This window comes from Oncorhynchus mykiss, chromosome 21 (genome assembly GCF_013265735.2).
Source record: "Oncorhynchus mykiss isolate Arlee chromosome 21, USDA_OmykA_1.1, whole genome shotgun sequence".
Taxonomy (NCBI): Eukaryota; Metazoa; Chordata; class Actinopteri; order Salmoniformes; family Salmonidae; genus Oncorhynchus; species Oncorhynchus mykiss.
The window spans coordinates 19,173,816-19,198,318 of NC_048585.1; the positions used below are offsets into that span (position 1 = coordinate 19,173,816).

The following is a 24,503-nucleotide window of genomic DNA, read 5'->3' on the forward strand; positions in this document are numbered from 1 at the left end:
TCTACATGTTTGAAAATCACTGTTTTTAAAATGTATTTACTTTTGATGTCATTGGGCATAGAAATGTGCCATTTTCAAATATGCAGACACTGGTATTGTGCTGAAGACAATGAAAATTAGGTTGGAATTGCCCTTTAAGGTAGATAGGTAAAACAACCACATCAATCATTGTAAGTAAAAGTTCCCTCAATAGAGAAGCTATCAGTATAATCATTGCTAGTAAGAACAGACAAGTGCAAGGAAGTCAAGTAGAACAGTATAACAACTGAGAAAGACAATTATTGGATACCTTTTTATTTTCATCAGTAGCTCAGCAGCTTCGACAGACAAATATTACAAATCATTTTCTTTTTGTACACAGGTTCTCAGGAGGCAGAGCTCCCAGGAGAGGAGCGGCTGAGCAGGTCAAGGGAGGAGCTATAGGTCAAGGGAGGAGCTATTGTAATGAGGGGGCAGGTCCCTTTGGACCAGGAAGTGGATGAGAAAGTTAACCCCGGGGAGGGCAGCCTTTAAAGTACAATCAAGCATTCAAATCCTACCAGCCATTCAAGTTTTGTCAGTGTTGAGCAGGTAAGTGAACCTGCATCGTATCAAGGCAGAGCGCAGACAGCGCAGCTTGGAAAGACATTCAGCTGGACTGAACTAGGCCTAGGCTGAGCTAGGTCCACAATTTGGATAGTTAAGGACTTTAAAGTAGAAAAGGTATGTATTCCCAAACTGTGCCCTTTTTGAAGGACTAGGATGGGGTCATTCGAGTGAGCCTGCCAGTGAAAACCAAAGGAAGACCAGTTGCCATCGTTGGTGTAAACAGAACTAACTACCTTTACCTTCTTCGGTTTTGTTTTAGGGTAGTTGTGTTTTTACTTGATCTCATTTCCATTCGGGAACAGAGAACCTGCAGACTGCACCTTTAAAGAGAGGCAAGCCATTGTAATCCGTCAGCAAATCTCATGCTACTACTGGAAACGTCCCTGTGTAAGACGTGAGACTTCAGACAGAACTGCCTTCTGACTGAATTCTATGTGAGCCAAAAGCATGCTCCAAAGGGGAAATAAAGCACTATTCTACAACACTCCAAGGCTTCCCCAACAGACAAGCATGGTGCAGCAGATATGGGCACAACTTCACGTGGGTGAAAACTACACATGTATAATTATGCAAATATAGAATGCACGCATAGAAAAGCACATGCCTGTGTTTCCCCTCCTGCACTGGGAGGAGTTCCCTAACGTAGCAGGCGTAAAATCAACGCCTGAAACTGGATCCTTTACAACAAATCTTGAGGAGAAGGGGGGGGGGGGGGGGGGGGGGGGGGGGAGTCAGGGAGGTTCTCTTCTGCAACATTCAACCAATCCAGTACATGTGGAGGAGAAGATGGAGCGTCACCTTGTTAATGTCCAAAAGTGGAAGTCGCGTCACAGGCTCTTTCCATTTCCCCTTAAAACCTGATCGTACGGTGTTGGGCTCGGCAGAGGCTAGGCGAGAGCTGTATTCATTAGTCGCAGACCTTTGCAAAACAACGTTTCGCAACAGAAACAATTTACTCTAGGAACTTAATGGAAGCAAAGGCCGCAAACAGAACCAACGAGGGGGGACCTACCTGAATTTGTCCAATCGTTGCTAAATGTTTTCCGTTTGGAGTAAATGTTTTAAGTTGCAAAACGTTTTGAACAGAAAATACATTTTGTAAAGGAATCCAAATAATGAATACACCCCAGGCTTTATCCTCATAGGAGAAAAGAGATGGTAACTTGCTCTCCATATTAGTGTTCTTTTCACTCATTGGATGTTCGAGAGATGACAGAATAGTGTTCTCAACCGGATTGGACGATGCTTTCGTACAGGGATCGTATTTACAGTGAATGTCGTTCAAAAGTGCTGGACACACAACTAGCTATTTACATGTAGAAAAATAGTGGGGAATAAACAGTGCAGTGGGACATCATGGGCATTGTAGACATTAACTAGATGGAATGGAAGAAAAGTACATGTGAAAATATATAATTGTATATTTTCCCTTTTCAATTAAATGAAATGCTTGTTTTAGTTACATGACAAATACATGTTGAAAACACACTGCACAACAATTCAGAATTCTGTAGAAAACATTGTGTACGCTTTGCCCCTCATAAGTACATTACCATACACACACCAAATACAATTGGTTCAGCGCTAGATACATTTTTTTCCATAAGCACCAAATGACATGTTCAGTTTCAGCGCAGTGCCAAAATAAGTCTATTTTTAAGACATTCCTCCAAAGATATGACATTCAGTGTCTCACCCCACCCAGGCAAGCCCCTCCCATAAAAGGTCATATTACATATAGAAGGTATCGATTCGGGGAGGGCAACTCCCCCCCCCCCCCCCCAAGACTAACATTCAGGACTCCCACCCCACCTCCCTAGCCCCTCCATTCCACTTGAGGGCTGTTTAATTTAGATTCGTCCCCTCTCCCCTTCATCCCTCCTTACGCTCCCATATTTAGGAGGCTGCTCTGGCTTGCAGAGTCAGATTAATGGAGAGACTGAACATTAACTTACTGCATAAAGAGAGCAACTCAAAACAAGCACAACAATCACGTAAAACAAGCATGTGTACTGCAGTCCTAGTCCCAGCCCAGGGATGACACGGCAGCACTGTATCGAGGAGGGGATGAAAGTCTAACACTGTCCACTCTCCAGTTCCTCTACTGGGGGTAGGGATGAGGGTGGTAGGTAGGCTGAAGTGAAAAAGTAGACCCCCTCTCTGGTTTTCAGGGACTGCGTGTGTGTGTGTTAAGGAGTAGACTTCATGGACTGTGTGTGTGTGTGTGTGTGTGTGTGGTCTAGTTCTTAGGCGACCAGTTCTTCATAAGAACAGGCTTGAATGACCTGGCTGATGCTTGAATAATACTTGTGTGATGCTATATCAAGTAGCTCCAGTATCCAGCACCCTCTCCTCTCTGCTTCCCCCCTGTGGTGATATGCAAGCACTACAGACTGGTGGTCACTGGGCCTCTGGTGGCCTACCCTAGCTGCTGTTCACTTTGAGACTCTTCATGCGGTGTAACAGGGAGTCCTTCTCCATTTGGGCCTCAGCTAGAGCCATCTTGGCTTTGGAGAGCTCCAGTTTCAAACACTCGTTCTCCTCTATCAGCAGCTAGGAGTAAACAGAAGAGAGGGTGTTGATAAGTGTGGTGGTTAAATTCCTATGAAAGAGTGCAGGGCATAACATTTTATTTTTGGTCCACCAGCCAGTCAGATTTTTTACCAGCCAAAATATTTTCTCCCTGCTAAAATTACACAAAACAAAAAGCGCTGTTTGTAATGTATCCAAAACAAATGCATTACTAGAAAGAAGTAATGTGGTATATTGTTTAATTTAATTTGTGACTTGAGTACACACACAAAATATCACAGAGGAGACAAAGACTTTCACCTGCCCCTTTAAGGGCCGGAGGTTACCATGGTAACGCTACTCCAGTCATGTTTATGGCTGTGAGATCGAGTCTGACTAGTAGAAGTGTCATCTTCGCTTTCCGAGCAGTTGAAACGCAAACATGGAAAAACAGCCTAGCTAGTGAACAAAACAATGTAAATAGCCGAGAAACACAACGTGTCACTTCAGTAGACTTTTGTTTCAAGTAAATTTGACCAACTTTTATTCCTGTGCGCAGCGCTTCTAAAAATGTATATTTCCCTCAGCTCTTCACATGCGCAGTGTTGCAGCGCAAAGTGGAATAGGCTACATAGGATTTGCAGTTTTGACTTTGTGCGATTAATTTACAAGCTATGAAACAAAACGGTGGAAATAATTTGAAAATAAATATAACAGTATTTATTTTACATGTGATCATACTTGCTTATTTTTATTCATAAATGAGAGTGAAATGATCACACTGTGGAGCCCTGGCCCCCCGCCAACATGGCTGGTGTAAACAGACATTCTTACCTGACAACTCAAAAATCAACCCTCATATGGCAGGTGGCGGGTGTTCATTTCAGGCCCTGGATGAGAGGGTGGTGTGTGTGTGGACTACTCACCTGTTCTTTGTTGGAGGGGGTTGTGCTAGGGCTAGGAGGGCCGGGGGTCTGTGTGGCCTTGAGAGTGCTGCTGACCACACTCTCAGGGACTGGAGACAGACCACTGTCAATCAATTGGACTTCTTTCTTAGGCCCCGCCTCAGACGCATTTTCCACTGTGACAACAGAGAAGGTGGGCGGGGAGTGGGTGAAAGGTAGAAATAAACTTGAAAGGCATGTCATTGTATGATGAAATGAGACGGTGTTGGGGCGGAGGGTGCAGGAGGGTGTGTGTGCGTGTGTGTATAAGTGAGGCAGTGTGTGTTTGTGTATGAGTGAATGTGTGAGACTCTGTGCACGCGTAAGAGTGCGCGTGAGAGAGTGCGGCACGGTGCTGCCTCAGATTGTTTGTTGGCAATTTGCATATACTCCAGAATGTTATGAAGAGTGATCAGATTAATTGCAAAGTCCCTCTTTGCCATGCAAATTAACTGAATCCCCAAAAAACATTTCCACTGCATTTCAGCCCTGCCACAAAAGGACCAGCTGACATCATGTCAGTGATTCTCTCGTTAACACAGGTGTGAGTGTTGACGAGGACAAGGCTGGAGATCACTCTGTCATGCTGATTGAGTTTGAATAACAGGCTGGAAGCTTCAAAAGGAGGGTGGTGCTTAGAATCATTGTTCTCCCCAGACCTTAATCTCATTGAGAACTTGTGGTCAATCCTCAAGAGGCGGGTGGACAAACAAAAACCCACAAATTCTGACAAACTCCAAGCATCGATTATGCAAGAATGGACTGCCATCAGTTAGGATGTGGCCCAGAAGTTGATTGACAGTATGCCAGGGCTGAATGCAGAGGTCTTGAAAAACAAGGGTCAACAATGCAAATATATATCATAATAATTGTCAATAAAAGCATTGACACTTATGAAATGCTTGTAATTATACTTCAGTATTCCATAGTAACATCTGACAAAAATATCTAAAGACACCGAGGCAGCAGACTTTGAAAATGAATATTTGTGTCATTCTCAACTTTTGGCCACGACTGTATATACAGTTGAAGTCGGAAGTTAACATACAATTAGTTTGGAGTCATTAAAACTCGTTTTTCAACCACTCCACAAATTTCTTGTTAACAAACTATAGTTTTGGCAAGTTGGTTAGGACATCTACTTTGTGCATGACATGTAATTTTTCCAACAATTCACTGTATCACAATTCCAGTGTGTCAGAAGTTTACATACACTAAGTTGACTGTGGCTTTAAACAGCTTGGAAAATTCCAGAAAATGATATCATGACCGTAGAAGCTTCTGATAGGCTAATTGACATAATTTGAGTCAATTGGCAGTGTGGATATATTCCAAGGCCTACCTGTAGATGTATTCCAAGGCCTACCTGTAGATGTATTCCAAGGCCTACCTGTAGATGTATTCCAAGGCCTACCTGTAGATGTATTCCAAGGCCTACCTGTAGATGTATTCCAAGGCCTACCTGTAGATGTATTCCAAGGCCTACCTGTAGATGTATTCCAAGGCCTACCTGTAGATGTATTTCAAGGCCTACCTGTAGATGTATTCCAAGGCCTACCTGTAGATGTATTTCAAGGCCTACCTGTAGATGTATTTCAAGGCCTACCTTTTAGCGCAGTGCCTCTTTGCTTGACATCATGGGAAAATCAAAAGAAATCAGCCAAGACCTCAGAAAACAAATTGTAGACCTCCACAAGTCTGGTTCATCATTGGGAGCAATTTCCAAATGCCTGAAGGTACCACATTCATCTGTACAAACAACATGGGACCACGCAGCAGTCATACCACTCAGGAAGGAGATATTTCTGTCTCCTAGAGATGAACGTACTTTGGTGCGAAAAGTGCAAATCAATCCCACAACAGCAAAGGACTTTGTGAAGATGCTGGAGGAAACAGGTACAAAAGTATCTATATCCACAGTAAAACGAGTCCAAAATCGATATAACCTGAAAGGCCACTCAGCGAGGAAGAAGCCTCTACTCCAAAACCCCCATAAAAAAGCCAGACTACGGTTTGCAACTGCACATGGGGACAAAGAGAAATGTCCTCTGGTCAAAAATACAACTGTTTGTCCATAATGACCATCGTTATGTTTGGAGGAAAAGGGGGAGGCTTGCAAGCCGAAGAACACCATCCCAACCGTGAAGCACGGGGGTGACAGCATCATGTTGTTTGTGTGCTTTACTGCAGTAGGGACTGGTGCACTTCACAAAATAGATGGCATCATGAGAGGGGATAATTATGTGTATATATTGGAAGCAACATCTCAAGACATCAGTCAGGAAGTTAAAGCTTGGTCACAAATGGGTCTTCCAAATGGACAATGACCCCAAGCATACTTCCAAAGTTGTGGCAAAATGGCTTAAGGACAATAAAGTCAAGGTATTGGAGTGGCAATCAAAGCCCTGACCTCAATCCTATAGAACATTTGTGGGCAGAACTGAAAAAGCGAGTGCGAGCAAGGAGGCCTACAAACCTGACTCAGATACACCAGCTCTGTCAAGAGGAATGGCCCAAAATCCACCCAATTTATTTTGGGAAGCTTGTGAAAGGCAACCTGAAACATTTGACCCAAGTTTAAAAAATGTAAAAGGCAATGCTACCAAATACTAATTGAGTATGTAAACTTCTGACCCACTGGGAATGTGATGAAAGAAATAAAAGCTGAAAGAAATAATTCTCTCTACTATTATTCTGACATTTCACATTGTTAAAATAAAAGTGGTGATCCTAACTGACCTAAGACAGGGATTTTTTACTAGGATTAAATGTCAGGAATTGTGAAAAACTGAGTTTAAATGCATTTGGCTAAGGTAAGCTTCCAACCAACTGTATATGAGTGAATGTGTGAGGCAGTGTGTGTGTGTGTGTGTGTGAGTGAGTGAGGCAGTGTGTGTGTCTCACCCCCTATAGAGAAGGCTCCATCGTCTGTCCTGTGGATGAGCAGGTTGGCGATGTGCAGGGTGATGGGGGTGGGATCAGGGTCAGACGGGTTGTCACGGAGACCATCATCCTGCAGAGGGGGAAAGAGGTTAATGTGTCTGTGGTTAATGTGTCTGTGGTTAATGTGTTGGTGTGTGTTCATCCCCACCTTCAGGTTGATGTGTGTGTCCCTGACGCTGATCTCCATCGGGAGGACCTGGGGGGTGGAGTCATCCTCCAGGAAGTGAGCCAGGTTCCTTAGCGACGACATGAGGAAGCTGGCCCGGTAGCCGTGGAGACGCAGCTGGAGGAAACCGTTGGTCTCAGCCAGGGGGGAGTGGGTGGCAGCACAGGGCCCGCTCTCCAGCCGAGCCCTGACCTCCGGGAGATGGGTGGTCCCGTCTGAATTGGCCTCCAGACCGCCACCTAGCGAGGGGAAGAGGAGAGAATAATCAGGCAGTAATCAATCAATTCCCATTAAAAAGAGAAGGCATGGATTGGCTGCAATACAAACATAATCACTGCAACCACAACTCAAAGAAAAGGCTCAGCGATGGCCGCTCGGCAGGCATACAACCAGACACTGCCTTACTGCTGACGCCAGTCTATGAATCCATTTCTAAGGTGTGACTAATTTGTAAAGCAAGGGCCCTTCTGGGGGGTGGGGGTACTGATCCCATACAACTATTTAAAGGCCAGTGAAGTGTCACAGCAGCTGCACGCACAGACACACATTAATACTACAACGCATCGGTCACTGCCTCAGTCAGGAAGGAAGGAGAGATGGAGGGAGGAAATGGCAGACGTGAGAGAAGGTAAGAGGTAAAAACAGAAATGGTGAGAAAGTGATCAAGGAGAGCGAGAGAGCGGGGTAGGAAAGGAGAGCGAGAGAGAGGGGTAGTGAAGGAGAGAGATGGGGATTATTCTGTGAAAGAGGGAGGAGGCGGAGCTGAGCGAGCGAGCACTGTCTCATAGTACTGGGGCTAAATATGGACCTCAACAACCCCTCTTAAATATTCACACACGTTGGAGGTGACATGCTGGAGACACACATGCACACAACCTGTCGTGCCACAAAATCACATACCGACACTGGGTTTAATGTAGCTGGTAATGGGAGCAAAACCCCCATTAGTGCTAATGCACCGTCTCACTGCAGCAGTTAGACACACACACCCCTTGAGACACACACTGCAGTCACACATTGTGTGTGTGTGTGTGTTTTTTACTATCCTTGTGGGAACCAGAAGTTCTCACCAGGATAGTAAAACAAGGACAATCGTGTGGACATTTTGCCAATCCCCACAAGGAAAAACACTATTTATGGGCTTAGGGGTTAGGTTCAGGGATGGCTACAATTAGGGTTAGGTTTAGGGGTTTGTGGTTAAGGAAAATAGGATTTTGAATGGGAATCAATTGTTTGGTCCCCACAAGGATAGTAAATCAAACTTGTGTAGCATGCTTGGTGTAGCAAAAATACAAATTACTATCTGTCATTTCATACCAACGATGAAATCAGAGATACACTAAAACACACAAACAGGTAGTAAGTAGCACTTGTGCGCAAGCTTGCGTTTGCCTACCCATGCTTATGTTCCACACACACATACCTTCACTGCCTGGGGCAGGGGGTACAATAGTGCTGCCCTGAGCAGTGGGTACCATACCTGCAAGAGTTATGGAAGGGTAAACCAAGTCAATTGGGAGTGTGTGTGGGAGTGTGTGGCCATAACCCAGCTATAGATAGTACTCCAAGAAAATGGGGAATAGCAAAACTGCAGTGTGTGTGAGTGCAATGTGTGTGTACTAGCCCAGATGTATGCATGCATGTATATATGCGTATGAGCATATACATTTGTGTGTCTACGCATGCGTCTGTGTGTGTCTTCACCCAGGCTGCGGTTGCTGAGGTATTGTCGGAGGCTGACGTTTCCCAGCTGTGTGGGTCTGATGCAGCCCACCTCCAGAGACACAGCCGTGCTCTCCCCTCGCACTTCCATCGCCCCACACACACACTGTACCTTCAGCACCAGCACCGACACCTGGGGGTGGGGAGAGAGAGGCATTACGTTGGATAAGAGTCTGCTAAAATGAATAAAAATGTAAGTTAATTCAATCAATTCAGAAAGTGGGGTAAAGTGATAGTTCAGGAAATGAAAAATGCTCATGTGTACTCATATATGTATGTACAATGCTTTCGGAAAGTATTCAGACCCCTTGACTTTTTCAACATTTAGTTACGTTACAGCCTTGTTCTAAAATGGATTAAATAAAACATTTTCAATCTACAATCTACACACAATACCTCATGAAAGAAAAAAGGTTTTTAGAATTGTTTGCAAATGTATTAAACATAAAAAACATAATTACTTTATTTACATAAGTATTCAGACCCTTTGCTATGAGACTCGAAACTGAGCTCAGGTGCATCCTGTTTCCATTGATCGTCCTTGAGAAGTTTCTACAACTTGATTGTAGTCCATCTGTGGTAAATTCAATTGATTGAACATGATTTGGAAAGGCACACGTGTCTATATAAGGTCCCACAGTTGACATGTCAGAGCAAAAACCAAGCCATGAGCTCGAAAGAATTGTCCGTATAGCTCTGAGACAGGATTGTGTCGAGGCACAGATCTGGGGCTACCAAAACAGTTCTACAGCATTGAAGGTCCCCAAGAACACAGTGGTCGCCATCATTCTTAAATAGAATAAGTTTGGAACAACCAAGACTCTTCCTAGAAATGGCCGCATGGCCAAACTGAGCAATCGGGGGAGAAGGGACTTGGTCAGGGGGGTGACAAAGAACCCAGAGTTCCTCTGTGGAGATGGGATAACCTTCCAGAAGGACAACCATCTCTGCAGCACTCCACCAATCAGGTCGTTTTGGTAGAGTGGCCAGACGGAAGCCACTCCTCAGTAAAAGGCACATGACAGCCCGGTTGATGTTTTCCAAAAGGCACCTAAAGACCATGAGAAACAAGATTCTCTGGTCTGATGAAACCAAGACTGAACTCCTTGGCCTGACCACTAAGCGTCACATCTGGAGGAAACCTGGCACCATCCCTACGGTGAAGCATGTTTGTGGCAGCATCATGCTGTGGGGATGTTTTCCAGCAGCATGGACTGGGAGACTACTCAGGATCAAGGCAAAGATGAACAGAGCAAAGTGCAAAGATATCCTTGATAAAGTCCTGAGTGCTCTGGAGCAGGTTCTCAGACTGTGGCAAAGGTTCACCTTCCAACAGGACAACGACCTTAAGCAAATACAGGTGTGTCAAGCTTGTCGCGTCATACCCAAGAAGACTCGAGGCTGTAATCGCTGCCAAAAGGTACTGAGTAATGGGTCTAAATACTTATATAAATGTAGTAGACATTTTTGCAAATGTATTAAAAATAAACTAAATACCTGTTTTTGGTTTGTAATTATGGGGTATTGAGGGGGAAAAAACAATTTAATCGATTTTATAACAAGGCTGTAACGTAACAAAATGTGGAAAAAGTCAAGGGGTCTGAATACTTTCCGAATGCAATGTATAGTGTGTGTGTATGCATGTGTGTGTACAGCACGGTGTCTGTTCATGTGTCCATGCCTGAATGTGGGCATACATTTCCTGTGCATGTGTGTATTACCATGTCTTTGGTAGGTTCGTCGATGCTCTGGGAGGTGGCACTGACAGTATCTGGTGAGCCAGCACCGTCCTGCTCCCCTGTGCCCATGGCCGCTACTGCTGCTGCCTCCTTGGCAATTTCTGTGGCACTTTGCTCCCTCACCACATCCTTAAAGCCTGAGATGGACACGTCGTCTGTGGACACAGAATGAATAAAAAAATTGGTGGTCTGCTACCAATACATTGATAAATACCAGACAAAAACCTAAACTCAGCAACAACAAAAAAAGGACCCTGTCTTTCAAAGATAATTCTTAAAACTTCACAGATCTTCACTGTAAAGGGTTTAAACACTGTTTCCCATGCTTGTTCAATGAACCATAAAAAATTAATGAACATGCACCTGTGGCAATTATGCACCTGTGGCAATTAAGGTCAAAGTTATGAAAACTTAGAACACTAAAAAGAGGCCTTTCTACAGACTCTGAAAAACACCAAAAGAAAGATGCCCAGGGTCCCTGCTCATCTGCATGAACATTCCTTAGGCATGCTGCGAGGCATGAAGGCCGCAGATGTGGCCAGGGCAATAAATTGCAATGTCCGTACTGTGAGACGCCTAAGACAGCGCTACAGGAAGACAGGACGAACAGCTGATCGTGGCAGACCACGTGTAACACCTGCATAGGATTGGCATTTCCGAACATCACACCTGCAGGACAGGTACAGGATGGCAACAACTGCCCGAGTTACATTAGGAATGCACAATCCCTCCATCAGTGCTCAGACTGTCCACAATAGGCTGAGAGGCTGGACTGAGGGCTTGTAGGCCTATTGTAAGGCAGGTCCTCACCAGACATCACCGGCACTTATGGGCACAAACCCACCGTCGCTGGACCAGACAGGACTGGCAAAAAGTGCTCTTCAAAGTTGTCTCACCAGGGGTGATGGCCGGATTCACGTTTATCGTCGAAGGAATGAGCGTTACACCGAGGCCTGTACTCTGGAGCGGGATTGATTTGGAGGTGGAAGGTCCATCATGGTCTGGGGCGGTGTGTCACAGCCTCATCTGACTGAGCTTGTTGTCATTGCAGGGAATCTCAACGCTGTGCATTACACGGAAGACATCCTCCTCCCTCATGTGGTACCCCTTCCTGCAGGCTCATTCTGACATGACCCTCCACCATGACACGGCCTCCAGCCATACTGCTCGTTCTGTGCGTGATTTCCTGCAAGACAGGAATGTCAGTGTTCTGCCATGGCCAGCGTAGAGCCCTGATCTCAATCCCATTGAGCATGTCTGGGACCTGTTGGATTGGAGGGTGAGGGCTAGTGCCATTCCCCCCAGAAATGTCCAGGAACTTGCAGGTGCCTTGTGGAAGAGTGGGGTAACATCTCACAGCAAGCACTGGCAAATCTGGCACAGTCCATGAGGAGGAGATGCACTGCAGTACTTGTACTTAAATGCAGCTGGTGGCCACACCAGATACTGACTGTTACTTTTGGTTTTGACCCCCCCTTTAGTCACAGACACATTATTCAATTTCTGTTAGTCTGTGGAACTTGTTCAGTCTATGTCCATTGTTGAATCTTATGTTCATACAAATATTTACACATGTTAAATTTGCTGAAAATAAACGCAATTGACAGTGAGAGGACATCTTTATTCTGGTATAGTGCACATCAGCTCACAACTGCCATATCCTGGACAAACTATGGAATAGAAAGAACAAGAACTTCCGACTTCAACTGTAGCTCCGAACAACGCAGTAAAACAAGTACGCAATCAATGAGCTATGTTGAGAATACAGTACACACAACCCCACAGCAAAATGGATAGAATGGCAGGAAATAGCTTCCGGACCGGAGTCTGGAATATAAACATATGTATGTGAATGGTGTGTATAGACAGTCTGGACAGTATATTCATAGAAAAGGTGTGTACAGTAGATATATAGGATGATCCATGACTACAATACAGTATATACATATGAAGTGGGTAAATCAGTATGTAAACATTATTATGTAAATAGGGCTGCAGTCTCTAAGGTGCAGGGTAGAGTACTGGCTGTTAGCTGGCTAGTGACAGTGTCTAAGGTTCAGGCCAGGGTACTGGACGGAGGCCGGCTAGTGATGACTATTTAATAGTCTGATGGCCTGGATATAGAAGCTGTTTATCAGTCTCTCTGTCCCAGTGTTGATGCACCTGCATGGTCTCCATCTTCTAGATGGTAGCGGAGAGAATGATGATCTTCTTGGCCTTTGAAACACCGGGTGCTGTAGATGCCCCCGTTGGGTTGGGCTGACCGCACCACCCTCTGGAGAGCCTGGAGGTTGCGAGCGGTGCAACTGCCGTACCATGAGGTAATGATGCTCTCAAAGGTGCATCTGTAGAAGTTTGTGAGGGTCTTACTAGCTAACCAAACTTGTTCATCGTCTGTGTGCGCACGCGTGTTGATTTGGTCTCCACCAGCCACGTTCATGACACACAGGTTAAAATACCAAAACCTACTGTGAACCAACTATATTAATTTGGGGAGAGGGCGAAACGTAAATTAAACATTCATGGACATTTAGATAGCTTGCTGTTGCTAGTTAATTTGTCCTAGGAGATAAACTTTGGCTTGTTATTTTATCTGAAATGCATATGGTCCTTTTTTGAGCTGGCTCTTTGTAGAATTTTGACCTATTTTAAGTCATACAAAATCGTGTGTTCTCTACTCCAACAATGAATCCACAGATAACTTGGTTTCCCCTTTTTCTCTTTGATTAGTCTCTCCTTGTTCATCTTTCTTCTTCTGTGGATTTTATATTGCGGTTGGCAACCATCTTTAAGGTGCATTAATGCCACCAACTGGCCTGGAGTGTGGACCTCAGTTCATCTTTCAATCACCCACTTCGGTATATGCTCCTAAAAACCAATGAGTAGATAGGAGAGGCTGGACTTGCAGCGAGTCAAGCTTCTAAAATAGAGCCAAGTTATATTCCTGGTAGGCAGACGCCTGTTGACGTGCGCGAGCAGTGGATGAAATGATTGAACATGTATATGAACATTTATTTTGCAACGCGGCTGGTTTGGTCAGCATATTAGGGGCTAAGATTAATTTCTTCAGCATCCTGAGGTTGAAGAGGCTTTGTTGTGCCATCTTCACCACACTGTCGGTGTGAAGGAACCATTTCACATTCTCAGTGAGGAACTAGAAGCTGTTGACTATCCACTGCCTGTCGATGTGGATGGGGGCGTTCTCTCGCTGCGGCCTCCTGAAGTCCACGATCAGCTCCTTCGTCTTGTTGACGTTGAGGGAGAGGTTATTTTCCTGGCACCACTCCACCAGGGCTCTCAACTCCTCCTTGTAGGCTGCCTCATTGTTGTTAGTAAAATCAGGCCTACCACTGTTGTGTCGTCAGCAAACCTGATGAATGAGATGTAGACGCGCATGACCACGCAGTCATGGGTGAACAGGGAGTTTAGGATGTGGCCGAGCACCAGAGGGGCCCCCGTGTTGAGGGTCAGCGTGGTGGACGTGATGTTGCCTTCCTTCACCACCTGGGGTCAGCCCGTCAGGAAGTCTACAACCCAGGGCCCTGTGTGTGCGTGTGGTTCCTACCCCTCTCCAGCATGCTGTATGTGTCTGTGTCTCCGTCCTCCATCAGGTAGCTGTCTATGGAGAGGTTGTCCAAGGACTGCAGAGACGGAGTCTTCTTCATGTTCTTATAGGACACTGAGAAACTGGACTGGGAACGCTCCCTCATCAGACGCCCACTGGAACACACAAACAAACAAAAGTGAGTGTGAGTGGGGGAGAAGGGTGAGGGGGGAAAGAAAAACAGGAGTACTGTGGACCTCAAGGCTTGGATTTGAATAGCCCTGCGCCCCCTTTCCCAAAAGCATTTTAAGGCTGAGTTCATCATCAGAACCATTGAGCTGGTCCTAACAATGAACTTAGCCTTATGATGCTTTTGGGAAACCGGGCTCAGGTCTAGACCGTTGACCTAGCCAAGGCTATCTGCTACTAGTCACCAGATAAAGGCTACACACACTATTCACCGGGTACACACACCAACTTGCAGCGTGTAAATGTATACAGACCCACAGATACACACCCAACCACAGACAATTCTACATGCACACATACAGATAGAACATGTAACAGATATTTAAAGGAATGCGGGGACACACACAGACAGACCCATAGCGTGTCTTACATGTTGGAAATAGAATATAGGGAGGTGGACCGGGTGTTTGAGGAGCTGAGCCGGTCAGAAACCACTGACAGACTGCCTTTCCTTTGTAGAGAAAGAACACACACACACCCCGCATGGGTCAGAGCAGAGGACACACTGAGCTACAGAATAGCAGTGAGAGAAAAAAACGCACACAAAAAGACCGACGCACACCTTGTATGGGAGCACAGTGGACAAGGCAGAAACACACACAAACGAACAAACACCTCTTATGGGTGACAACATTGATATTGTGACGTATAGGGCAGGTACAGTGAGGTCACTGTATTTACACAGACATGATGTAGAACTACAGACTGATGTGATGGGACTGACCAAGTAACAGTAAAGTAACATTAAATGATGCTTTACTAAGCTGGGCATGAATAAGTGAGTAACTGTAATGACATCTGGAGGAAGTATTGTTGTGACTGAGTCTTGCAGTAATAGGAGTGACTGTTTATTTAAAGCTTGTCATAAGTCCTCTGAATGAGTGTTACGGTCTGCCTGCCGATTGGCCTGCATTTTCCACTGCTGATCTGGCGACCGGGACATGCACCAAGTCACAGTAAAGATGTTCTTATTGTTTGCTTTGGAGTGAATCATCACTGTGAATGTTTTACAGACTGACCATCTGAATAGCTGAACAATATGTTATGGAAGTAACGGAATCAGTGTTCCTCTGGAGAAATGTGTAGCAGTAACGGGAAAGATCAGGGGGTTTCCCTCCCCCACTGTTTTGGGGTCCCCCCCCAGAGAATTTTTATGCAGGACTGAGAAGCTCACTTCTGGTAACTTTTTAAAAGGACGCATTATCACCTGTATCCCAACTGATGCAGCATAGTGGCTATAAATAAAAGGGCTGACGCATGGGGTAGCCTAGCTGCATTTACCCTGTTGGGCTAATCATTAGTAGAGTCCTGCATCGGGTCAGATAGGCATGGGTGAGACAAAAATTAATTAAATCAGCTGGCGGGTGGAATAAACAAAACTTTTCAAACCGTGGGTCGGTTCGTGGTTCAGAACAATTACATTGCGGGTCGGGAAACAATTTAAAATCAAGTTAGACTTTCAAAACCCAGGCACTTGTTGTGTTGTGAATTCCACTCTGTGAGCGGCGAGACAGACATAAGTCTACCAGCCAAGCACGCATGAAAATGTTCTAATTTGTCCACGTGCAGCGCTTATGTTCCCTCTCCCCACCAGATCATTTTTACTTATTTAACTAGGCTAGTCAGTTAATTAAGAACAAATTCTTATTTACAATGACGGCCTACCTCGGACGACTCTGGGCCAATCGTGCGCCGCCCTATGGGACTCCCAATCACGGCCGGTTGTGATACAACACATTACAAAGCGTATTTTTCCTGGGTAGCCTAGGTTACGTGAAAATGGCTAACGTAGGCCTAACCGGAGGGGAAAAAAGGTTGTGATAAAGGAATAGGCTACATCACCGTGCTGCAAGAGTGAAATCTCGAAGTGCAAGCAGGTAGGCCTATTTTCAATCATTCAGTTCATTTGAAGTTATTAATGACATTCATTCAGCGGTCCTTCATTAGACCATACGCAGGCCATATAAAGAGTAAACCGGTGCGGCTGGTAGAAGTGAGCAGCCGATTTTAGAGTCTGGGAATTCCCTCCCTATGACACTCGTAATTTGAACGCGCCTCGAGAGGAATATTTATCTTGCATAACAAGATAACAAGCCGATTATGTAAATAGATAAACTATTATACTGTGGGCTTGTCTGATTTTGTCCGCAGAGGAAAAGTAAATGTGGACTGTTCCAGCATCTTCAAAGTGCACCTCGGTATACTTTTTTTTAATGTCCCATATTTTTTTTTGCCGTGGCGCCACAGCTAAATGACTGCAGTGGAAACACTGAACTGAATACCTGGTCATTGACAGTGGCTACAGGTCTAAATAGCTGGAAAAGGACTGTTACGGTAATGACAGTCTAAATAACCAGACTGTATTATGATAATGGACGGAAGGGAATTACCTGGACATAGACTCAGGCAATCTGGCCCCAGGGTTCTTCTCGTTCCAGTCTTTGGTGGAGAGGGGGTCTGAGAGAGTGGGGTCTGCCCCGGAGGACTCACCCTGCTGGGCTGTACAATCAACTCCGGTCCCCGGCTCCTCTCCCCCAGTCCAGGCCTCCAGGGAAGCCTCTCCCAACTCCTCTGAACTCGATCTCCCTGTCCTCTCGTCAAGAGAAGCCTTCAGGTTGGGGGCAGAGGCAGGGATGAGAGGGGCGGGGCCTTGCGTTATCCCACCCTCTACCCCTCCCCCGCACATAAGCTGGTCCACTGTACAGCTTCCCTTCGCCCCAGCCCCCTCCACGTGGGTTCCTCTATCCCCCCCCTCCCCTCCATCACTCCCAGTCTCCAAGGTGCATCTACTCTCCGAGGGGGACAACTCCGACCCTAGGGGGGAACCAGGACCCTCGGGCTGGGGTACCGGCTTCAAGAGGAGGGCTACCTCTGCACTTTTGAGCAGGATCCCCACACAGACACTGAAGGGCTGGTGGTCTGGAGGGGGGTCCGATGTGGTCTTTGCCTTGTCTCGTTTGAAGCCCATCCCCTCCAGGTCCTGTTGCAGGGTGTGCTGCAAGGCTTTGATGCTGCGCTGCAGCCGCATCAGGAACATGTACTGCCTGTGGCTCACCTGGACACACACATTATACTCATAACTACACACACTTCAGCATTCTCAAATAAACACAGTGTAATGCATGTTGGTTCACATTATACACACACGTCATACATTAATACAAAGTGTACAAAACATTAGGAACACTTCCCTCATATTGAGTTGCACCACCATCCTTTTGCCCTCAGAACAGCCTCAATTCATCGATGCATGGACCCTACAGGGTGTGGAAAGCATTCCACAGGAATGCTGGCCCATGTTGACTCCAATGCTTCCTGCAGTTGTGTCAAGTTGGCTGGATGTCCTTTGGATGGTGGACCATTCGTGATACACATGGGAAACTGTTGAGTGTGAAAAACCCAGCAGCGTTGCAGTTCTTGACACATAAACCAGTGCACCTGGCACCTACTGCCAAAACTTGTTCAAAGGCACTTAAATATGTTGTCTTGCTCATTCACCCTCTGAATGGCACACACACGTGGCATCAATAAGGGATCAGACTGACCAGGAAAATAAAATGTTCCTAATGTTTTGTACACTTAGTGCACACACACACACACACACACCAAAATATGAATCATCACTCACCTGAGCACTCAAATGCTTTTGTACGTGCACTAACATGTGCATGTCTGCTTCCTTACTGGAAGAGGAAGACGAGGAAGGTGGGGGGATGTTGTCCAGGGACAGTGGCTTGTGAAACCCGTTGCTAGGCGGCAGCGAGGCCTCTGTTGCCGTGGCGTCCGTAACAGTACTATAGTACTCCTTCAAAAGCCTCTTCCTCTGCAGACGTCCAACGGTATCCACAGGCTCGCTCCTGGCCAGGCCTGCAGCTGCAGAAAGGGGCGTTCTCTGCCCTCTCGAAGCCCCGCCCATTAGCCGCTCCTGGTGCTGGGCATGTCTGACCGGCTGGCACGCCCACAGAGTGAGGGGGAAGGCGTCAACGAAGGGCTGGGGCCGCCCCTTCCCGCCGCGCGTCCCCTCGTAGTCCACCCAGAACTGGGCAAAATGAACCGCCCACAAGTCTGTGGCAGCTGGCATTTTGAGGGCATCCACGCCCAACGAGGGCGACACCAACCCTTTATACACATTGTGCAACATAGTGTCCTGCTCATGCGCGTGGCGCTGGAAAACAGGGTGGATCACCGGGAAGGAGGTGGAGGAGCGAGGGAAGGAGGAAAAGGAGGTGGAGAAGAACTGTTGTTCTTGAAAGGAGAGGAGGAGGGCTTCCAGGTGGGAGCGGGAGCAGTTGGGGGGGTGGCGGGTGTTGGTGGCCACCATCTCCGAGCATTGGACAGAGACGGAGCGGGGGAGGTCCTGGGGATAGGAGGGGTCCCTGTCCGTGGGCACTACCAACTGTGGTGGGGGAGAGAGGAAGAGAAACACATTATTAGAAAATATACATAGAGGTCATCAATGTGTACAAGATGACTAATGAGAGTAATTTCCAATCTGTTGAAATGTAAAGACTACGCTCTAACAGAAATGGAGTGCGTTGACCTTTAAGGGCTTTTTTCACAGCTATGGTAGCGTTTGCATTTCTCAACTGACTGAATCAAAGTGTCCAAGGAGTCAATATGAGTGTGTGTGTGTGATTTGAACAGCGACATAACATCATGACAGAGCCTGTGGTTGAGTATCCTTTCTGCCCTCTACCTTGAGCATTAGTCCGTCCACCCTGATGTCGATGTGCTCGTCAGGCTTCTGTTCCTCGTCGTTGAGCTTGTAGAGCTCCATGAACTGTTCCAGGCTCTGCCTCAGGTCCAGCGTAAACAGGTTGCACCACACCAGGCTCCTGGGGTCCAGCACCAGCTGCAGCGCATTCAGCTGCACATACAGGTTGGGGCAGGGGACTACAGGAGGCGGGGAAGAGAAGATGATATAATAATCAATGCAAGGGACTGCAGGAGGTGGGGAAGAGAAGATGATATAAGAATCAATGCAAGGGACTGCAGGAGGTGGGGAAGAGAAGATGATATAATAATCAATGCAAGGGACCGCAGGAGGTGGGAAGAGAAGATGATATAATAATCAATGCAAGGGACAGCAGGAGGTGGGAAAGAGAAGATGATATAATAATCAATGCAAGGGACCGCAGGAGGTGGGAAAGAGAAGATGATATATTAATCAATGCAAGGGACCGCAGGAGGTAGGAAAGAGAAGATGATATAATAATCAATGCAAGGGACCGCAGGAGGTGGGGAAGAGAAGATGATATAAGAATCAATGCAAGGGACCGCAGGAGGTGGGAAAGAGAAGATGATATAAGAATCAATGCAAGGGACCGCAGGAGGTGGGAAAGAGAAGATGATATAAGAATCAATGCAAGGGACTGCAGGAGGTGGGGAAGAGAAGATGATATAAGAATCAATGCAAGGGACCGCAGGAGGTGGGGAAGAGAAGATGATATAAGAATCAATGCAAGGGACCGCAGGAGGTGGGAAAGAGAAGATGATATAATAATCAATGCAAGGGACCGCAGGAGGTGGGAAAGAGAAGATGATATAATAATCAATGCAAGGGACCGCAGGAGGTGGGAAAGAGAAGATGATATAATAATCAATGCAAGGGACCGCAGGAGGTGGGAAAGAGAAGATGATATAATAATCAATGCAAGGGACCGCAGGAGGTGGGGAAGAGAAGATGATATAAGAATCAATGCAAGGGACCGCAGGAGGTGGGGAAGAGAAGATGATATAAGAATCAATGCAAGGGACCGCAGGAGGTGGGGAAGAGAAGATGATATAATAATCAATGCAAGGGACTGCAGGAGGTGGGGAAGAGAAGATGATATAATAATCAATGCAAGGGACAGCAGGAGGTGGGAAAGAGAAGATATAATAATCAATGCAAGGGACCGCAGGAGGTGGGAAAGAGAAGATGATATAAGAATCAATGCAAGGGACCGCAGGAGGTGGGAAAGAGAAGATGATATAAGAATCAATGCAAGGGACCGCAGGAGGTGGGGAAGAGAAGATGATATAAGAATCAATGCAAGGGACCGCAGGAGGTGGGGAAGAGAAGATGATATAATAATCAATGCAAGGGACCGCAGGAGGTGGGAAAGAGAAGATGATATAATAATCAATGCAAGGGACCGCAGGAGGTGGGGAAGAGAAGATGATATAATAATCAATGCAAGGGACAGCAGGAGGTGGGAAAGAGAAGATGATATAATAATCAATGCAAGGGACCGCAGGAGGTGGGAAAGAGAAGATGATATAATAATCAATGCAAGGGACCGCAGGAGGTGGGAAAGATGATATAATAATCAATGCAAGGGACCGCAGGAGGTGGGGAAGAGAAGATGATATAAGAATCAATGCAAGGGACCGCAGGAGGTGGGGAAGAGAAGATGATATAAGAATCAATGCAAGGGACCGCAGGAGGTGGGGAAGAGGATAGAGGTTGGAAACTAGAAATGAGTGGAGGGGGAAGAGAAGAGAGGTAACGCACTAATGCATTCACCTTTCCCTCAGCACTAACACACCCGATTCACATAAACATCAAGTCAAGACTTCAAACAGTTCAATCAGATGAGTTAGCGCTAGGCTGGAGTAAAACCTGTATACCCTGTATGATGAGGGTCTAGGAACCAAAAACTAGGAACTGAATGAGAGTAGGAACCAATCTTACTGGGGTAGTCCTTTCCGTCAGGGAAGTAGTATTCGGTGAACTCGATGTGGATGGCAGGCATCTCAGGAGGGAGGTACAGGGACTTCTTATTACAGGAGATCATGGCCTTAGGGCTGGAGCGACGCTGGTCTGCTGTGGACACCTGATACACACACACGGGATGAGGTCAGTACGAGAAGTGGGTGGATCAGATAAGCACGTCAACTGTGTGCGTGTGCTGACCTGGTAGATGCTGAAGTCAGCTATCCTGAGGACAATGGAGCTGGACAGGAGCTGCGCCCTGGGGGTCTGGGGAGAACTGAGGATACTGGTAGAACTAGTACTGATCTTACCTAGAAAGGAGGGGGGGAGGGAGAGAAAGGATGGTAGGGAGAATAAGGAGACAGTGGGGGGAGAGAAAAACAGAGCCAATCAGACCACCTGCCACCCTCTGACATCATCACAAAAGGTGTGTATCACCGCACACCGCGTGCGCACACCATCGGTTAGGGGGGTACCTGGCTCTAGGCATGAGAAGCAGCACTGTGCCCGCCCCCGTGCCCTCGCCCTCTCCCTCGCTCGTACCATGGCTCGTGCCCGCACCCACCCCGGGGGTAGGTCGTCTGGCCCCCTAACCACCACTATTCTTCCTCTTCCTGTCTCGTCCTGCCCTACGGGACCATACACACTGTCCCTAACACTGGAGACACTGGAGGGATACCTGGACACTGGAGAGGACAGAACACTGGAGAGTGACTAGGCAGTGTGATGCTAGGGAAACCAACACTTTACTTAATTCCAACTCTTGGGGCTCTTCTAAAAATTACCCACTAGATGACACCAAGTGTATTCTAGTTCAGTTGAATGTCAACTGTCTAACCAACATCACTCTTCATGGGCTGCTGGGACAGATTCTTATAGTGGTTGAATAAAAAGTGAATCAGGACAGATGCTCCAACACACACCTTTATTGGATTACTATGTTTCAATCACATTGAGGGGAGGTGTGTCTGTGTGAGTGTTTACCGTACTCTGTGTGTGTGCGTGCCTGTGCTGTTCTTTTGTTTACCGTGCTGTGGTGAGGAGTGAGAGTTGGCCGGGCCCTCCCGGTCTCTCTTGGCGGTCTTCAACATCTCCACGTTAGACTTGAACTCCTCCAGCAGACTCCTGGCCCAGCCCTCCCTGGCCTTAGTGGCCTCACTGTACTGCATCCAGTGGAGACAACTCTCACCTGGAGACAGAGAGATGAATGGGGGAGAGGACAGAAAGCAAAAGACGAGGTTGAAACCGTTGTCTAAGTACCTACTCTTGTCACTAATAGAGATGGTATACAGACAGAGAAAGACACATTGTGCTGTTGAGAGATCAGAAAGATTAATATTACTCCCATCAGCTGTGTGGCAGTTGGAGGGAGGTTGGGTAGAAGTTGTGGTGGTGTTCACCTGCTCTGTGGGAGGGGTAGTAATGTTGGAGAGAGGTTGTAGTGGTGTCTACCTGCTCTGTGGGAGGGGTAGTAATGTTGGAGAGAGGTTGTAGTGGTGTCTACCTGCTCTGTGGGAGGGGTAGTAATGTTGGAGAGAGGTTGTGGTGTCTACCTGCTCTGTGGGAGGGGTAGTAATGTTGGAGAGAGGTTGTGGTGTCTACCTGCTCTGTGGGAGGGGTAGTAATGTTGGAGAGAGGTTGTGGTGTCTACCTGCTCTGTGGGAGGGGTAGTAATGTTGGAGAGAGGTTGTGGTGTCTACCTGCTCTGTGGGAGGGGTAGTAATGTTGGAGAGAGGTTGTGGTGTGTTTACCTGCTCTGTGGGAGGGGTAGTAATGTTGGAGAGGTTGTGGTGTGTTTACCTGCTCTGTGGGAGGGGTAGTAATGTTGGAGAGAGGTTGTGGTGTGTTTACCTGCTCTGTAGGAGGGGTAGTAATGTTGGAGAGAGGTTGTGGTGTGTTTACCTGCTCTGTGGGAGGGGTAGTAATGTTGTAGGGTGGTTGTGTAGAGGCTGTGGTGGTGTCTACCTGCTCTGTGGGAGGGGTAGTAATGTTGTAGGGTGGTTGTGTAGAGGTTATAGTGGTGTCTACCTGCTCTGTGGGAGGGGTAGTAATGTTGTAGGGTGGTTCTGTAGAGGTTGTGGTGGTGTCTACCTGCTCTGTGGGAGGGGTAGTAATGTTGTAGGGTGGTTGTGTAGAGGTTGTGGTGGTGTCTACCTGCTCTGTGGGAGGGATAGTAGTCCAGGGTAATGTGACTGAAGGAGAGCTGCATGGCCCCACCAGTTATCCTCTTATTGATCACTGGAGAGAGGGTTGGGAGGGAGAGAGAGAGAGAGGGTTGGGAGGGTTGGGAGGGAGAGAGGGTTGGGAGGGAGAGAGGGAGAGAGGGTTGGGAGGGAGAGAGGGAGAGAGGGTTGGGAGGGAGAGAGGGAGAGAGGGTTGGGAGGGAGAGAGGGAGAGAGGGTTGGGAGGGAGAGAGGGAGAGAGGGTTGGGAGGGAGAGAGAGAGGGAGAGAGGGTTGGGAGGGAGGGAGAGAGGGAGAGAGGGTTGGGAGGGAGGGAGAGAGGGAGAGAGGGTTGGGAGGGAGGGAGAGAGGGAGAGAGGGTTGGGAGGGAGGGAGAGAGGGAGAGAGGGAGAGAGGGAGAGAGGGAGAGAGGGTTGGGAGGGAGGGAGAGAGGGAGAGAGGGAGAGAGGGTTGGGAGGGAGGGAGAGAGGGAGAGAGGGTTGGGAGGGAGGGAGAGAGGGAGAGAGGGAGAGAGGGAGAGAGGGAGAGAGGGAGAGAGGGAGAGAGGGAGAGAGGGTTGGGAGGGAGGGAGAGAGAGAGAGGGTTGGGAGGGAGGGAGAGAGAGAGAGGGTTGGGAGGGAGGGAGAGAGAGAGAGGGTTGGGAGGGAGGGAGAGAGAGAGAGGGTTGGGAGGGAGGGAGAGAGAGAGACGGTTGGGAGGGAGGGAGAGAGAGAGAGGGTTGGGAGGGAGGGAGAGAGAGAGAGGGTTGGGAGGGAGGGAGAGAGAGAGAGAGGGTTGGGAGGGAGGGAGAGAGAGAGAGAGGGTTGGGAGGGAGGGAGAGAGAGAGAGGGTTGGGAGGGAGGGAGAGAGAGAGAGGGTTGGGAGGGAGGGAGAGAGAGAGAGGGTTGGGAGGGAGGGAGAGAGAGAGAGGGTTGGGAGGGAGGGAGAGAGAGAGAGGGTTGGGAGGGAGGGAGAGAGAGAGGGTTGGGAGGGAGGGAGAGAGAGAGGGTTGGGAGGGAGGGAGAGAGAGAGAGGGTTGGGAGGGAGGGAGAGAGAGAGAGGGTTGGGAGGGAGGGAGAGAGAGAGAGGGTTGGGAGGGAGGGAAAAACGCAGAGGCAGAAGATAAGGTAATGCGCAAAGGTCCAATGTGCGTCAGAGCCTAACTTGATGTGTAGGTATCAGCCAGTCAGTCAAACATCTGTCTGAAGTTTGTGTGAGGTATGTGTGTGTTTTACATTT

General features: G+C 47.4%; 1 protein-coding gene across 4 annotated transcripts in view; it reads right to left on the reverse strand.

Annotated features, from left to right (window-relative positions):
* Nucleotides 1–277: 277 nt before the first annotated feature.
* LOC110501016 (UHRF1-binding protein 1-like) overlaps nt 278–24,503 on the reverse strand; it is a 47,252-nt gene continuing 23,026 nt past the window's right edge. Inside the window, exons 9-24 of one of the 4 annotated variants that reach the window (XM_036957171.1) lie at nt 23,258–23,341; nt 22,131–22,292; nt 21,305–21,414; nt 21,083–21,224; nt 19,103–19,299; nt 18,035–18,802; nt 16,797–17,461; nt 14,777–14,857; nt 14,179–14,333; nt 10,596–10,768; nt 8,857–9,007; nt 8,576–8,632; nt 7,135–7,391; nt 6,948–7,056; nt 4,026–4,180; nt 278–3,141 (exon numbers count right to left, since the gene is read on the reverse strand). In XM_036957171.1, coding sequence (XP_036813066.1) covers nt 3,013–3,141; nt 4,026–4,180; nt 6,948–7,056; nt 7,135–7,391; nt 8,576–8,632; nt 8,857–9,007; nt 10,596–10,768; nt 14,179–14,333; nt 14,777–14,857; nt 16,797–17,461; nt 18,035–18,802; nt 19,103–19,299; nt 21,083–21,224; nt 21,305–21,414; nt 22,131–22,292; nt 23,258–23,341 — 3,395 coding nt within the window. In that variant the 3' untranslated portion in view covers nt 278–3,012. Of the gene's footprint in view, nt 3,142–4,025; nt 4,181–6,947; nt 7,057–7,134; nt 7,392–8,575; nt 8,633–8,818; nt 9,008–10,595; nt 10,769–14,178; nt 14,334–14,776; nt 14,858–16,796; nt 17,462–18,034; nt 18,803–19,102; nt 19,300–21,082; nt 21,225–21,304; nt 21,415–22,130; nt 22,293–23,257; nt 23,342–24,503 lie in introns of those variants that run through there. The other 3 variants (XM_036957172.1, XM_036957173.1, XR_005038544.1) reach the window with 3 other exon arrangements.